Source organism: Trichechus manatus, unplaced genomic scaffold (genome assembly GCF_000243295.1).
Source record: "Trichechus manatus latirostris isolate Lorelei unplaced genomic scaffold, TriManLat1.0 scaffold00117, whole genome shotgun sequence".
NCBI classification, from domain to species: Eukaryota; Metazoa; Chordata; class Mammalia; order Sirenia; family Trichechidae; genus Trichechus; species Trichechus manatus.
The window spans coordinates 3,669,966-3,687,665 of record NW_004444053.1 but is presented as its reverse complement, the minus strand read 5'-3'; the positions used below and the strand labels follow the sequence as shown (position 1 = coordinate 3,687,665).

General features: G+C 40.9%; 2 protein-coding genes across 5 annotated transcripts in view; one reads left to right on the top strand and one right to left on the bottom strand.

Moving 5' to 3' along the window:
* Positions 1–6,597, top strand: part of SCYL3 (SCY1 like pseudokinase 3) — a 63,448-nt gene extending 56,851 nt beyond the window's left edge. For all 3 annotated transcript variants that reach the window (XM_004384097.2, XM_023738445.1, XM_023738446.1), the window contains 2 exons: positions 4,877–5,565; positions 6,384–6,597. In XM_004384097.2, coding sequence (XP_004384154.1) covers positions 4,877–5,565; positions 6,384–6,443 — 749 coding nt within the window. In that variant the 3' untranslated portion in view covers positions 6,444–6,597. The remainder of the gene's footprint in view (positions 1–4,876; positions 5,566–6,383) is intronic.
* Positions 6,598–7,112: 515 nt separating this feature from the next.
* FIRRM (FIGNL1 interacting regulator of recombination and mitosis) overlaps positions 7,113–17,700 on the bottom strand; it is a 51,716-nt gene continuing 41,128 nt past the window's right edge. For both annotated transcript variants that reach the window (XM_004384127.2, XM_023738444.1), the window contains exons 20-24: positions 14,958–15,071; positions 10,205–10,309; positions 9,294–9,374; positions 8,145–8,264; positions 7,113–7,309 (exon numbers count right to left, since the gene is read on the bottom strand). In XM_004384127.2, the coding sequence (XP_004384184.1) occupies positions 7,121–7,309; positions 8,145–8,264; positions 9,294–9,374; positions 10,205–10,309; positions 14,958–15,071 (609 nt within the window). In that variant the 3' untranslated portion in view covers positions 7,113–7,120. The remainder of the gene's footprint in view (positions 7,310–8,144; positions 8,265–9,293; positions 9,375–10,204; positions 10,310–14,957; positions 15,072–17,700) is intronic.

Below are 17,700 nucleotides of genomic sequence, written 5' to 3'. Positions count from 1 at the left end.
AAGTTAGTCTCCCATACAAAAGTTTATACATACATTGTTATGCGACCCTAATTGCTCTCCCCGTACTGTGACAGCATACCCCTCCTTTCCACCCCGATTCCCCATGTCCATTCAACCAGCTCCTAAGCCTCTCTGCCTTCCCATCTCACCTCTGGACAGAAGCTGCCCATTTAGTCTCTTGTATCTACTTGAGCTAAGAGGTGCACTCCTCACGAGTGTCACTTCACGTCTCACAGTCCAGTCCAATCCCTGTCTGAAGAGTTGGTCTCGGAAATTGTTTTAATTCTGGGCTGATAGAGAATCCAAGGGCCATGCTTTCTGGGGTTCCACCAGTCTCAGTCAGAACGTTAAGCCTGATCTTCTTACTCGAATTTGAGTTCTGCACCCCATCCTTCTACTGCTCCATCAGGGACTCTCTGTTGTGTTTCCTGTCAGGGCGGTCATTGGTGGTAGCTTTGGCACCATCTAGTTCTTCTGGTCTCAGGCTGATGAAGTCTCTGGTTTATGTGGCCCTTTCTGTCTCTTGGGCTAATACTTTCCTTGTGTCTTTGGTGTTCTTCATTCTCCTTTACTCCAGGTGGTTGGGACCAATTGATGCATCTTAGATGGCCGCTTGGAAGCTTTTAAGACCCCAGACGCCACTCTCCAAAGTAGGATGCAGAACATTTTCTTAATAAGCTTTGTTACGCCAGTTGACCTAGATGCCCCCTGAAAGCATGGTCCCCAGACCCTTACCCCTGCTACTCTGTCCCTGAAAGTGTTTGACTGTATTCAGGAAACTTCTTAGCTTTGGTTTAGTCCAGTTGGACTGGCTTCCCCTGTAGTGTGTGCTGTCCTTCCTTCACCTAAGATAATTCTTATCTACTATCTAGTCAGTAAATAACCCTCACCCTCCCTCCCCAGCCTTGTAACCATCAAAGAATGTTGTCTTCTGTGTTTAAACCTTTTCTTGAGTTCTTGTAATAGTGGTCTTACACAATATTTGTCCTTCTGTGACTAAATTCACTCAGCATAATGACCTCCAGATTCCTTCATGTTGTAAGATGTTTCACAGCTTCATCTTTGTTCTTTATCTGTGCATAGTGTTCCATTGTGTGGATATACCATAATTTGTTTATCCATTCGTCCATTGATGGGCACCTAGGTTGTTTCCATCTTTTTGCTATTGTGAACAGTGCTGCAGTGAACATGGGCATGCATATATCTATTTGTGTGATGGCTCTTATTTCTCTAGGATATATTCCAAGGAGTGGGATAGCTGGATGGTATGGTAGTTCTATTTCTGGCTTTTTAAGGAAGTGCCAAATCAATTTCCGAAGTGGTTGTACCATTTTACATTCCCACCAACAGTGTTTAAGTGTTCTAGTCTCTGCACATCCTCTCCAGCATTTATTATTTTGTGTTTTTTGGAGTAATGCTAGCCTTGTTGGGGTGAGATGATACCTCACTGTAGTTTTGATTTGCATTTCTCTAATGGCTAATGATCGTGAGCATTTCTTCATGTGTCTGTTAGCCGCCTGAATATCTTCTTTGGCAAAGTGCCTGTTCATATCCTTGGCCCATTTTTTAATTGGGTTATTTGTCTTTTTGTTGTTGAGGTTTTGCAGTATCTTGTAGATTTTAGAGATTAGATGCTGATTGGATTTGTCATAGCCAAAATTTTTTTCCCAGTCTGTAGGTTGTCTTTTGACTCTTGGTGAAGTCTGTTGATGAGCATAAGTGTTTGATTTTTAGGAGCTCCCAGTTATCTAGTCTTTCTTCTGTTACTTATGGTTCGTACTGTGTTTATGCCGTGTATTAGGGCTCCTAGCGTTGTCCCTATCTTTCTTCCATGGTCTTTATCATTTTAGATTTTATATTTAAGCCTTTGATCCAGTTTGAGTTAGTTTTTGTGCATGGTATGAGGTATAGGTCTTGTTTCATTTTTTTGCAGATGGATATCCAGTTATGCCAGCATCATTTGTTAAAGAGACTGTCTTTTCCCCAGTTAATGGCCTTTGGGCGTTTGTCAAATATCAGCTGCTCATAGGTGGATGCATTTATGTCTGGATACTCAATTCTGTTCCATTGGTCTGTGTATTTGTTGTTGTACCAATGCCAGGCTGTTTTGACTACCGTGGCAGTATACTAGGTTCTAAAATCAGTGTGAGGCCTCCCACTTTGTTCTTCTTGAGTAATGCTTTACTTACTTGAGGCCTCTTCCCTTTCCATGTGAAGTTGGTGATTTGTTTCTCCATCTCATTAAAAAATGCCATTGGAATTTTGGGTCGAGATTGCATTGTATCTGTAGGTCGCTTTGGGTAGAATTGACATTTTCACAATGTTGAGTCTACCTGTCCATGAGCAAGGTATGTTTTTCCACTTATGCGGGTCTCTTTTGGTTTCTTGCAGTAGAGTCTTGTAGTTTTCATTGTATAGGTCTTTTACGTCCCTGGTTAGATTTATTCCTAAGTATTTTATCTTCTTGGGGGCTATTGTAAATGGTATTGATTTGGTGATTTCCTCTTTGAGGTTCTCTTTGTTGGTGTAATGGAATCCAATTGATTTTTGTATGTTTATCTTGTATCCTGATACTTTGCTAAAATCTATTAGTTCCAGTAGTTTTCTTGTGGATTCTTTGGGGTTTTCTGTATATAAGATCATATCGTCTGCAAATAGAGATACTTTGACTTCTTCCCTTCCAATTTGGATGCCCTTTATTTCTTTCTCTAGCCTGGTTACTCTGGCTAGGACCTCCAGCACAATGTTGAATAAGAGTGGTGATAAAGGGCATTCTTGTCTGGTTCCCGTTCTCGGGAATGCTTTCAGAGTCTCTCCATTTAGGATGATGTTGGCTGTTGGCTTTGTATAAATGCCCTTAATTATATTGTGGAATTTCCCTTCTATTCCTATTTTGCTGAGTTTTTATCATGAATGGGTGTTGGACTTTGTCAAATACCTTTTCTGCTTCGATTGGTAAGATACATGTGGTTCTTGTCTCCAAAATGTTTTTAAAGGCTGTAAGTTTTATAACAAGGTATCCTAAAATTTATCTAATCCAACTCCTTGCCTAATGCTTGAGTCCTTTCTGTTCCATTACCATCCCATGGACATTCATGCTGTGCTTAAACACTTCCAGGGACAGGCAATCCATCCATAATAGGTGTGTGTCTTCAAATAGGGAAAGATGCTGTCTCTCTCTGCAACTTATCTTTTATCTGTGTTAATTACATCCATTTCCCTTAACCTTTATTTCTCACTTAACATGTGATAGATCAAGAAGAAATGTACTGTCCCTTTCACTCTTTGGGCTTTTTATTTACCTTCAGATTCTCCCATGCACATTGTTTGCAGCCAGCACAGTCAGATTTTGCCAATCTTGGAGAACCCCTCCTCTAGCCTATTCCCTAAATGTTTCTTTTCTGGCAACATGCCCATCAGCAGCACAAGCACATACAGCGCGATTACTACAACACTCTTTTACAGAAGGATAAAAATAATTAAATTTATATAGCTTTTCTATTGCTTGGATGAATGCTTTGTTGAGAATGATAAATGTAAATTCTGAAAGTTAAGGCCATTTTGGGAATTTTGATACTTAAATTTTATTATACAGTGAAACCTGTGAGAGCCGGAACTCAATGGGACTGCCTTGTTTTCTGGGTCTCGCAAGTTTTCTGCCTTTGACAGGGTGTAGTCTTACTACTTTCCTGTTGTTCTCTATTAGTGGAAAATATTTTAGTTTTCCTTCTCTGACGGGTTTCCGCCTTACACACGTTCTGGCTTTTGCAGGTTTTACTGTATATGATCGTGTAGTCAGCATTGGGCTCATTTTGTTGCCCTGGACTATTAGGTATACAGGCAGTCCCCGAATTACGAATGACTTCTGTTCCTAAGTCTGTCTTTAAGTTGAAATTGTATAAGTCGGAACAGTTAGGTGTGGTTTGTGTCTAATGTCAGTCAGATGTTTGTCTTAGTATATAGTACATAGTGTATATAGTACATAGTGTACCTTTCTATGCATAAAAAAATTAAATACTTCAGCTACACTAAAACATCTTTAACATAATATTATAGTGATAAGGTTTTGATAGGCTAGTGCCTGTTGATTACTAACGACTGTATGTACCTTGGATTTTTAACATAATAGGCTTTACGGGGGTTGGTTCGTAACTACAGGTTGTACATAAGTTGGACATTTGTGACCCGGGGACTGCCTGTATACCTACTTTTTCCCCATAACTGGTGAGAAGAGCCTATTGACACCACTTGAATTCTTTTTACACCAGATTCTCTACTTTGGGACTTTTGATGCCTTAGTGCAGCATGTTCCAGATCATACCAAGGAACAGTAGTTGTGGAGGATGTTAGTAGGTATGGGTGAAGAGTTCTGTGGTTAAGCAGCCTGCGGAGGTGTTAGCAGTAGAGCTTCACAACACGTTAGACAAGATTTCATAGTGCCGTGGTTACACTTAAGGAAGTCTCTTTAAAACTAGGGTGTGTTAGGGAAGGCAAGCTTATTTGAGCACACGCTTTTTCAGTGTGCATGTAATTAACATCTTGAGGGAAATAGTGCCTGGCTTAGAGCATTGGTATATTTGTTTATAGACAGTAAACACTGTGTGAATATTTAGTGAAGGATTGGGTGCTCCAGTTAGTTGCTACTTGGTATGCTTCCATTGGGTTACATTTAAGTATTTGGATGACTTCCCCTGACATTTCTGATGTTGGTAATATTCTGCTGGGACATCTTTTCTGCAGTTAAGTGTGCATGGATATTTCCAAGTAATTAGCTCCATTTATTTCTTTAGCTTGGGTTACTGCTAACCTTCCCCTAAATGTATTGCTTGCTCTTAACCAACATGTTACAAGAATAATTATTGTACATATTCCATAGGTGATCAGTTTTCTCAGCCTGTTAAATTTGCCATGAATGGAATCTCAGATGTGAAAAATACTTCAGAGGACAGTGAAAACTTCCCATTAAATTCCAAAAAGTCTGAAGAGTGGCCTGATTGGAGCGAGCCTGAGGAGCCTGACAACAAAACTGTCAACATACAGATTTGGCCTAGAGAGCCATGTGATGCTGCCGAGTCTCCATTCACTATGAAGGAGGAGTCTTGGGATGACTTTCAGCCCAGCAACTTAGATACTAAAATAAACCTTGGAGGCGGAGTCCCTGCTGCCATACCTGTTAGCTTGGGGAAGCAGAAGCCCATTCCTGCTGTGCTTCCGTCCACTGAGGAGTCTGGGCCTTTGAAATCAAGCCCCTCCCCAAAGACCAGGCTTGTAGAAAGTGAGGATGACCCAAACCACATCAAGCCACCAAAAGTGTCATCACAAGAAAGGCTGCTCAAGGTTCCATCAGAACTTGGTTTAGGAGAGGAGTTTACCATTCAAGTAAAGAAGAAGCCAGTACAAGATCCTGAGTTGGACTGGTTTGCTGATATGATCCCAGAAATTAAACCTTCAGCTGCTTTTCTTATTTTACCTGAACTAAGGACAGAAATGATGGTTCCCAACCAGGATGATATCTCACCAGTGATGCAGTTTTCCTCAAAATTTGCTGCGGCAGAAATTACTGAGGTGAGGATTAGTAAATTGTGCTACTAGTTTAAGGATGTCCCTCATAGGTCTCAGTTGTACTATCCCATCTTTAATGAGCATGTTGTTTCCCTAGTGAGGGTAAAGATCAATCTATTTAATTGATTAAAATGGTCAAATCAAGCATAAAATGATACCAGTTCCTATAAATGGTATCTTTCCTTCCCCAGAAAACTATAGTGATGCTCAGGCTAAGTGTTTAATGGTCCACTTGTTAACATGAATAACCTTATTATTTGGATGAAAAGAGGTTAACCAAGAATATGGTGTCATCAAACTGATTTTATTGGATTATATATGATCCTTGAAAATTTATTTTCCCATCATCTGGTTTTGTAATATTGGAACTAAAGTAATCTCTCCTCTTTTATTTTACTTAGCATGAGAAACGAATTCTGGCATCAAAAGAAAATGATAGGCCCCTTTCGCTCTTTAGTTCCTACAAGTCATAGGCCCCTTTTACTTTTCTTTTTTAAGTGTGCTTTAGGTGAAAGTTTATAGCTCAAGTTAATTTCTCATTCAAGAATTTATACACGTATTGTTTTATGACACTGTTGAAATTCCCACAACGTGACAGCACCTTCCCCCTTGCCACCCCGGGTTTCCTCTGTCCATTTGACCACATCCTGCCCCTTCCTGCCTTCTCATCCTGCCTCTGGGCAGGAGCTGCCCGTTTGGTCTCGTATATCTGACTGAACTAAGGAGCACACTCCTCACAAGTATTATTTTTTGCCCTTTTACACTTTAGTTCCTGATACATGATTTTTTAGTGGGTTGCTCTTGGTGTGCTTTTGTTGCAGGGAGAGGCTGGTGGCTGGGGAGAAGAAGGGGAGCTGAACTGGGAAGATAATAGCTGGTGACAACGGGTATGAATTAAACTTTAGGAAAAAAGATTCCTTTTTTTTTCTCCTTTAATCAAATTAATACCTCGAAAGCAGGCTCTGAGGACAAGAAGACCCAGAACAGCCTGTTTTTCCTATACCAGGAGCTCTCTTCCCATCTGTGCCAACTGAAATGTGAGACATCAAGTGGTGGGGCGGCTGAAAGCCTGAGGGGCAGCACCTCAATGCTGGTTTCTAGGTGGGAGAGGCCAAGTACACTTGACTGAGGCCGGTTGCTGTGACAGTAAGCTGTATTATGGAATATGATGTACTGGAGAAAATTATCTATAAAGTATATAAATGATTTTAAATGATTAAGGCTTCCTTAGGCAGCTTATTTATTTGTTTACAGTCATACTATCTATCTGAGTGAATGGTCCTGTTTGGACCTGGGCAGTTACTGACCATTCGACTTGTATTACGTTGTACCAAAGTTCTCAGTGAGAAATATCCCCAACTATCCTGTTCTCTAAATGTCCAATAAAGACTATTTTCACTAGATTCAACTTTACAAAAGCTGTTTTATGTGTTAGAAAATACACAGACATACTAATTACATCATTAGTTTGATTGACACACTACACCGTAGGTTGACAGTGCAGCACATGCCCACTTATGTCTCGTGATAATAAGGTCCAATCCTCCGAGTCTCCACCCTAGAGTGAACAGCGTTTTAGCTTCTGAATCTTTCCCTGGAGCACCTCCATTTTCATCAGCAGCCAGTCTGGTGCAGGAGACTTCTGGAGTAATAACTCAATTGCCTCCAAGGCTCCAGCTGCTGTTTGTACTGCTGCTCTGTACTCCTCTTCTAAGGGGGGCTCGTGACGGGCTCTTTTTGCACATGGCTGCAAAAGGAGGAAAATGTGTGACAGGTAATGCCATAACAGCCACAATAAAGAACCTTCCTTTTGGACTACAGGAAAGCTTATTAGAACAACTTCTAAAACTGTAAAAAAAAGTTTGTAGACTAGTCCATCGCTTCTCCAAAAGGGCAAGCTCCTCGCGTCATCTGGAAAACCATGTGAAAGCATTTTTTGGTTTGTTGGTGATTTGGGTGCTACTCTCTACCATTTAGTGCCCAGGGCCTAGGAAACTATGTAGCGTACAACAGTGAGTCTGGCCCTACTGTGCTATCTTTAACTTTACAGATTGCAGGCATAAAAGTTACATGTCTTAAACAAGTTACTACTGATACACATTTAAAGTTTTCTTTTTGTAAGAATTGTGACTAAAACGTCTCAAAACATTGCTCTTTTCATGGATTACTATTTCAAATATACTGTTAGTGTTCAAAACAATATTTTGCTTATCCTTAGCAGTGTCAGATTTCTGCCTTTTAATAGGTTGATAATGCATGAGGCAAGGCATCAAATTAACAGTTCAGAAGATAAGTTCATGGATTTTTTTTCTGTGATTCAGAAACTACTCACTCATTGGTACAATATAACTTCCACAAAGATTACTACAAATGAAAGTTGTCTTCAGGTTATATTTGGTGTGATCTTCAAAACTTATTGTTTTGATAGCCCCACCTCTGTTCTTTGTATTTGATTTCTTTCTTAGAAAGTCAATATGAGGCCAAGACCACGCTAATTTCTGTTTTCATTATCACTAAGTAAGAAGGGCAGAATTTCCCCCTTACTAAAGTTTGATCCATACTGAAAAGAAGCCCCTCCCTACCTGTAAAGACGACCACCTTGCTTCTTCTGCAGTCACCTTAACAAAGGGCTCCGAGAAAATACCTCTCTCTTGTTTCACACGTTCCACTCTGGCGGCGTCAGTTTCATCTATAAGCCCAGTCTGCCACAGACCACAAAACCAAGTAAACAGCATGCATGTTCTCTGTTAGATTTCAAATGGTGTGATGTTCAGAAAATGAAAAGGCCAAATAATTTGTTGTGTGTGTGTTTGTAAGTTCTGAGTGTTAAGCAATTCTCTTAGCCTGTTGAATCAAACTGTCTGGAAGTTAGTTGGACTTACTGGTAACTTTGGAGGTCATTACTATTAAATGCTGCTTATCAGTGTAATTTGGATAAAATCACTCTGCAGTGCTCTCTTCCCCTACAGAACTGCTGTAGAGTCCTCTTACCAGGGAAAAATGACAGTCTGCCGAACTCTAAGAAACTGGCAACGTACAGACACACACACACACTTAAATTTGGCTTATATGTACATATATATACTTATATAATACATTTAATACAATATGTATTAAGTGTGTTGGATTTGATCAGTCCATTGTTTTTTAATGTAGCCCAGTTTAATGATAGGGATATTATAAAAACAAAGAAATGAAGTATTTTTAACCATAATTCATTTTCTCCTGGTGTTCCAAATCTGTGGTGTAAAAGTTCTATCAGTAGTTTTAAATTAACCCTTAACTTACCTAACATTATAACCCATAAATTTCAAAATATGTACAAACAAGGGAGCTAAGCTATTCAATATTTTGTTTCCAACTATAAAAATGGCTTTTAAAAAAATGTCATGGTCTTGAAAAAGATTTTGGTCTCAATCAGTATAGAAAAGCCATGCCTAAATGATATCTGAGACAGTATAAACAGGTGCTGCTCTCGGGCCTCCTATTCTACATGTGTAGTTATGATTCGTAACAGTTTAGGCATCCTCAAGTACAGTGTTTTCCACGTTAGTCATCCCACCGCCTGGGTCCTCAGTGTTTTATGTCTGCAACTTATAATATGTCTCAACTTAACAACATTCAGTGTCACCACTGTGAAAAGTTTAAACTAAGAAGACATTCAAGTTGGTAACGAGTATATAATTTTGAAAAAAAAAAAAAAAATTACTATCTTGATTCTAAATAAATACCTTTTCCAGAAAGGATACAACTTTGTTCTTAGTTTCTTCAGAACTGAGGCACTGTGGAACTATTTCTTCATGATTTGTTCCCTATTAAAAGATTGATAAGCAAGACTAATTTTGATACATTTCAACAATTTGCAAAGGCAAATAAGTGAGTTTAAGAGCCACCTTAACCAAAAATGCATTTTAAAAGGAAGTACTTAGTGCCAGAGGGTCAAGAGAAGATAAGCTCATGGTTTTCCAGGGTGCCTTAGGAGAACACAGTATTAACTTATGTACACGTGTAGGGTGTGAGCTTCAGTTACTCTGGGTCAGTCATACTTATTCCTCTGCACCCCTCACAACCAATGGCACAAACGCACAGTAATGAGTAAGACTGAAGGAGCACCCATGCCAGGTACCTTCTCTGCAGAACCGAATTAACAGGGTCAGGTTTTGTCAACCTAAACGATAGGTTCAAGATGTAATGTATTATCACTCAACCTAGAAATGCTATCTGGAAGACAGAGCTAATAATAGACCTAGTTTGAATGCCTTGCTAACCAGAGGACCTTAGGAAGTCATTTCGTTTATTTCCTGTAAAATGGATGATTAATAATGTTTCCTTCAGGGAGCCCAGGTGGCGCAAACGGTTAAGTGTTCAGTTGCTAACATAAAGGTTGGTTCAAACCCACCCAGTGGCTCCTCAGGAAAAAGACCTGCGCTTTATAAGAGCGATCTGCTCTCATAAAGATTACAACCTAGAAAAACCTATGAGACAGTTCTGCTCTGTCACATATGTGTCTGTCATTATGAGTCGAAAATCAACCTGACATCACCTAACAACAAAAATATTCCTTCCAGCTAAAAAATTCTACAAATATAAAAGCGGCTCAATAAATGTTTTTGGAATCGTGATGGACTGGTCCTACACGCACCTCAGCAAACAGAGTAAACGCCTCCAAGGTGTGCTGTTCTAGCAGCCAGTTCCTGTCAGCTAGCAGTAAAGCAAAAATACAAGATAGGTTGGGCAGGATCTTGTCCTAAAAAAGAGAACCAATGCTTAGTAAATACAGAAAAAGAAACCCCACTAAGATACATTCAATAAATATGCTGAATGTTGTTGAGTTCTGGGATTCTGTCCCACTGAACATATAGCATAGGAATTTGCTGAGACAGGCCCAGGAATCATGGCCCAGTCGTTTCTAGGGAGCTACCAGCTGGAGTTAAAGGATATGAATGCACCTGGAGTTAAAGAATATGAATGAAAAACAAACAACAAAGGAGCAGTATGATTAACTTCTTGTTACATTTCCCTTCTCTGTTTACTGATGTCACACACTCCAGTTCTTACTCTGTCCTCTCTGGCCACTACAGGCTTCTTTTGTTATTCTGTTGTTGTTCTTATTTAAGGTAATAGATCAATTTTACATTCAAAAGACACTCAGCCTTTTATGCCTACTGTTAGTATTTTTCATCCAGACTCCACCACCTCAGCTTGTTAGGTGCCATTGAGTTGGTTCTGATTCATAGCAACCCTATGTACAACAGAATGAAACACTGCCCAGTCCTGTACCATCCTCACAATCATTGTTATGCTTGAGCCCACTGATGCAGCCACTGTGTCAGTCTATCTCTTTGAGGGTCTTCCTCTTTTTCGCTGACCCTCTGCCAAGCATGATGTCCTTTGCCAGGGACTGATCCCTCCTCATAACAGGTCCAAAGTATGAGAGTTGTAGTCTCGCCATCCTTGTTTCTAAGAAGCATCTGACTGTATTTCTTCCAAGACAGATTTGTTCGTTCTTTTGGAAGCCCATGGTATATTCAGTATTCTTTGCCAACACCGAAATTCAAAGGTGTCAGTTCTTCTTTGGTCTTCCTTATTCACTGTCCAGCTTTTCCATGAATACGAGGTGATTGAAAACACCATGGCTTGGGTCAGGCGCACCTTATTCTTCAAGGTGACATCTTTGCTTGTTAATACTTGAAAGAGGTCTTTTGCAGCAGATTTGCCCAATGCAATGCTTGATTTCTTGACTGCCGCTTCCATGGATGTTGATTGTGGACCCAAGTAAAATGAAATCCTTGACAACTTCAGTCTTTTCTCCGTTTATCATGATGTTGCTTATTGGTCCAGTTATGAGGATTTTTATTTTCTTTACATTGAGGTGTAATCCATACTGAAGGCTGTGGTCTTTGATCTTCATCAGTAAGTGCTTCAAGTCCTCTTCACTTTCAACAAGCAAGGTTGTGTCATCTGCATATTTTATCATAGGTTGTTAATGAGTCTTCCTCCAATCCTGATGCCCTGTTCTTCTTCATACAGTACAGCTGCTTGGGTTATTTGCTCAGCATACAGACTGAATAAGTATGGTGAAAGGATACAACCCTGATGCACACCTTTCCTGACTAAACCATGCAGTATCCCCTTGTTCTGTTTGAATGACTGTCTTGGTCTATGTATAGGTTCCTCATGAGTAATGAGTGTTCTGGAATTCTCATTCTTCGCAATGTTATCCATAATTTGTTATGATCCACACAGTTGAATGCCTTTGCATAGTCAATAAAACACATGTAAACATCTTCTGGTATTCTCTGCTTTCAGCCAGGATCCATCTGACATCAGCCAATTATATCCCTTGCTACATGGCCTCTTTCTGAATCCACCTGAATTTTTTGTAGTTCTCTGTCAATGTTCTGCTGCAACTGCTTTTGAACTTCCGCAAAATGTTACTTGTGTATGATTGATAGTAATGATGTTGTATAGTAATTTCTGCATTTGGTTGGATCACCTTTTTTTGGAATGGGTACAAATAATGGATCTCTTCCAGTCTGTTGGCCAGGTAGCTATCTTCCAAATTTCTTAGCATAGACCACCTCAGCTAGCTTTTCCTTTCGCACCCATCCTCTTAATGTGGACCAATCTCAGGGAACCAATCTCAGGGAAGGATCTGGGTTCTTCTCTCCCACCCCTCCCTATTCTCTAGATGCTGTCACTCAGTGATCATCACCGCCTTGCCAGATCCAGTGGTCAAGGGTCAAGTCTCAATCTACTTCTTACTAGACCCCTCAAGTATATTTGAGAAGGTCCATTACTCCCCTTCCTTGAAAAACTTTCGCGTCACCAGAAAACCACTTTTATGGTTTTCCTTTATGACTGGCCACACCTTCACAGGCTCTGCCCATCATTAACTCTTCAACTTCTCAACACTGTCATGCCTCAGGGTTAAGTCCTTGGACCTCTTGTCTAAAATACTGCCCTGGCCATCTCATCTAGTCTCATGGCTTTAAAAAACATCTCTATGCCGATGACTTCCCAAATTTATATCCAGCCTGGGCCACTTCCCCTGCATTCTAGATTTGTATATCCAAATGCCTACTTGACATCACCACTTGAATCACAAAAAGATACCTCAAATTGTGTGTCCAAAACTAGACCCCTGAACTCTCCTCCCAGTCAATCATAATTCCCTCAGTCTTCTCCATCTCACTTAATGGCAACTCCATCCTTCCAGTTATTCAGGCCAAAAAACACTACTTCTGAGTTAGCCATACTGGCTTCCCTGAATATATCAGACATGCTCCCATTTTGAGGCTTTGTACTTGCTGTTTCCCCTGTTCAAAAGACTTCCCCTTGATACCTAAATGGCTCTCTTTCCTTCAGGTTTGTACTCGCTTGTCACCTCAGTGAGGACTTTACCAACTATATACCATTTAAAACTATACGCTCGTGTATATTCCCTGTCCCCCTTCCCTGCTGTATTTTTCTCCATAGCACTTACCACTATTTAATACACTACATATATCACTTTACTGGCTGTTGCCTCTCAATAAGCTAGGGGTGGACATTTATTAGCTTTATTCATTATTGAATCCCCAGTGATGAAAACAGTGCCTGACACATAGCAGGAACTCAGTAAATTTTCTAGAGTGAATAAATGAATTAATCTCATGGCTTTAAATGCATCCTATGTGCTGATGATTCCCAATTATTTCTTCAGCTCTGACCTCACCCCAGGCATATATAAGGCTAAGCATTTGTCTTAGGCCGGGTTCTCTAGAGAAGCAAAACCAGCAGAGTGTGCAAATGTGTATATATAGAGAGATTTATATCAAGGAAATGGCTGACATGATTGTAGAGGCTGGAATGTCCCAAGTCTGTGGATCAGGATAGAGGCCTCTCTCGATTCATGTAACTGCAGGGGCTGGCGAACCCAAGATCAGCAGGTCAGAAAGCAGGGCTCTTGCTCACAGGCTGTGAAGATTGATGAATCCCAAGATTGGCATGCAAGACTGCAAGGCTTCTCCTTATTTACGTAGCTGCAGGAGCTAGCAAACCCAAGATGGGCAGGTTGGAGAGCAGGGCTCCTGCTCACAGGCTGTGAAGATCAACGAATCCCAAGATCGGCAGGTAAGTTGGTAGCTCAAGTCCCAAGAACCAGAGGTCAGACAAACAGGAGGCAGCCGCAGGATCCAGAGCAAGCAAAAAAGCGAGAACGCCTGCTTATATCTGGATGCAGGCCACACCCCCAAGGAAATGCCCTTTCAACTGACTGGCTACTCACAGCAGATTCCCTCATATAGGAGTGATCACATGTAAACACTGAGAATCATGGCCCAGCCAAGCTGACACATAATCTTAACCATCACAGCATGGTAATTTCTGCTAATAAAAACATTTGTTCCACAGCTTCTGGGGTCATTCAGGGTCTGTTAGCTATGCATAAATAAAGCAGCAGTTTGGAATTATATTATGCAAAAATAAAAAAAAAAGATAGCCCAAATGCAAATATCTTTGGATACTTCCATCAAGCAAGTTGAAATGCAGCTGTCAAATCTACACTTACCTAATGAAACAATCTTAACACGGATGGAAACAGGCTGATGGTTTTGTTGACTCGTGAACAAACGCACTCATAAAAGAGCCCTTCAGAAACTAACTAGTCTCTAAGGAAAATTTTTGGTTTTAAAGATCTAAATCAGCGTGGGCTGAGATATCCATCATGTGTTTGCTCCATTACATAAAAGGGCTTTCACCAGTCAGCTCTTCCCAAGGAGGTTAAAAAAACAATGTCAACCATCTAGAATTGTTGGATTTGAGCACAGTAAAGGCAGAACTCTCAATTTAGGAAAATGAACTTTGAATGTCTGTTAAAATTCAGTCAGTAGAAGCATACTGCCTCTTCCATGATAGAGACATCTCCTTCCTCCCCAACAGGAACCAGGTCTTTACAGAAAACCTTTATATATATCTATCCATTTGTCACTCATACATACTTTGCAGCATTTTATAAAATATTGTCTTAAAAAAAAAAAGGCTCCCTTTCGTGGATACAAAACCAAGAAAATAATTTCAATAAATGACCAAATCTTCTATTTTATATACTGTTCCCCAGAAGACATAAGCATACTTTCCTTATCTGTGTGCTAGAGCTCAACTGGAACGGGAGTCTCACATATTAAACTGCAGCCAACCTTATAAATTATTTGTATGTCACCATATATTTTTCTAAAAGAAAATTGCTCCTATTTTGATAGAGTCATCACCCTCCCTTCAGAAACTATATTTCTTTTTCCTAACTTTCATTGTCAGCAATCCACAGAATTTCACAAATACAAAGCCTAAAAATTCCTTAATCACTAATTGTTACAGGTTTTGTGTACAAAACAACAGAGTTAAGAGAGTACTACCTGGATAGCTTGAGGTATAAACAGTTTCCCCAGAGAAGATACAAAATCCAGCACTGCCAAACAGGTGTGGTCAGGAGGCTCTAATTTAAGTAGTGAGGTCTGCAAAGTTAACACCTAAAGTGAACACCAAAAACACAGTTATAAACAGTAGTTGGTATAGACACAATGACTAAGACTTGGATAGGTATGTGGAAAGGGAAAACAGAATAGAAACCAGCACAACCCAATACTTCACAAAGCCTAAACTTCAAAGGTGGAATTTGAATAAGACAATCTAATGAATCAATTATTACAGCATTCTTCCTACCACACCCTCCTGCCTCCAACCACTATAAAAAATGCATGTTTTCCTGAAAACCTTTATATACCAAACCTTTAAAAATAATTCTGTATTTTAAATGTCATGAGTTCATTATTTAAAGCAGGGATTGGCAGACTTTCTGTAAAAGGCCAGACACTAAATATTGTAGGCTTTGCAGGCACGTGTTCTCTGTTGTATAGTCTTTTTTTTATTTTACAGCCCTTTACATATATACAAAAGATCCTTAACTCTTGAGCTGAAAACAGGAGGGCCAAATTTAACCAAAAGGCCAATTTCTCATTTAAAGGAATACTGAGCTGAAGTCTTCTATGAAGGGAGTAATAACCTATGAAATGATCATCTTCCCTCTGAAAAATTTACTTACGTTGAAATTCCAGAATTTTAGTTATTTGGGTAGGTACATGTCTTAGTTATCTAGGGCTGCTATAACAGAAATATCACAAGTGGATGGCTTTAACAAAAAGAAATTTATTCTCTCACAGTCTAGAAGGCTAGAAGTCCAAATTCAGGGCATCGGCTCCAGAGGAAGGCTCTCTCTCTGCTGGCTCTGGGGGAAGGTCCTTGTCATCAATCTTCCCCTGGTCTAGGAGCTTCTCAGTGCAGGAACCTCAGGCCCAAAGGACGTGCCTGCTCCTGGTTCTTCATTCTTGGTGGTAATGAGGTCCCCCTGTCTCTGTGCTCGCTTCTCTCTTTTATATCTCAAAAGAGATTGACTAAAGATACAACCTAATCTTGTAGATTGAGTCCTGCCTCATTAACATAACTGCCTCTAATCCTGTCTCATTAACATCACAGATGTAGGATTTAGAACACATAGGATAATCACATCAGATGATAAAATGGTGGACAACTACATAATACTGGAAGTCATGGACCAGCCAAGTTGACACACATTTTTGGGGGACATTTAATCCATAACATTCTACCCTTTGGTCCCCCAAAATTCATGTCCTTGCCACATGTAAAACACACTCACCCCATCATATCATTGCAAAAGTCTTAAATCAACTGCAAGTCCCAAATCCAAAAATTCCTCTTCCTGTGTGAAATCTAGAATACAAGTTATCTGCTTCCAAAGTACAAAAATTGGTGGAACAGGCACATGCTAGACATTTCCATTACAAATGGGAGAAACTGGAGGGAAAGAAGGGATAACAGGCACCAAGCAAGTCAGCAGGACTACATTACATTCACTTTCAAAGCCTGAAAATAATCCTCTGTTCTCTGAGACCATTTAGGCAATGGCCCTGCCCTCCAGACTCTGGCTGTGGGCCACACTCTTCGGGATTCTAGGGAGAGGCCCCCTGGCCATGGGCTTTAGCTCCACCTTCCCGGCTTACTGGAATAGCAACTATGCTCCCTTGGATTCTGGAGGCCCCATTCTCCTAGTCCATCTGAGCAGCAACTCCACTCCCTTCAGCTCCAACAGGCCCCATTCTTCTGCCCCTTGGACATGGCAGCCCCACCCCCTCAGCTTTGGGCAGTGGATCTGGCCCCATCCTGCTGGCATTCCTGAAAGGCAGCCCCAAACTCCAGAACTGACTCATTGAAACCTAGGAGGTTGCAGCCCCACCCTTTGAAATCCCAGAGGCCACAGCTCCACCCTTTGAGACCCCAGAGGTCATGGCCCTACCCTTTGAGACTGAGGTAGCTCTGCTTCCTGTGTTCCTGGTCACTTCAGCTTCTGCTTCCTAGTTCCTTGGCCTCTTGGCCCCTCAGGCCTCGCTTTCCCTGCTGGGGCAAGTGTTGGAAAGCCCTTTAGCTCTACTGATAAGTGCCTGGAAGCACCCCACTCTGCCAGTAAACTTCAGCCAGAAGGCACTCAGCTGTCTCACTCCACAGGTTGGCTCTAGCGCTGTCTAGTGCTGGTCTCCCGGTTCTGCTACTGCCGTTTCTCTGCTCCTGCTTCTGCCATCTCCAGCGTAACAGCTCTCCTCACTTCCTTCTGAGTCCGCAACAGAATTATCTTTGATATCCATAATTCCACCAATAGTCTCTTCAAGGCAATCTGGGCTTCTACTATTAGGCACTTTAAAACTTCCAGCTTCTAACCATTCACAGTCTCAAAACCACTTCCACATTTTAGGTATCTGTTAGAGCAGCACTGCACTCTCCTGGTACCAAATTCTGTCTTAGTTATCTAGGGCTGCTGTAACGGAAATACCATAAGTGGATGGCTTTAACAAAGAGAAAGTTATTCTCTCACAGTCTAGGAGGCTAAAGGTCTGAATTCGGGGTGCCAGCTCCAGGGGAAGGCTTTCTCTCTCTGTTGGCTCTGAAGGAAGGTTCTTGTCATCAATCTTCCCCTGGACCAGGAGCTTCTAACTGCAGGGACTCCGGGTCCAAAGGACATGCATGTTCCTGGTTCTTCTTTCTTGCTGGTGATTAGGTCCCTCTCATCTCTGCTCACTTCTCTCTTTT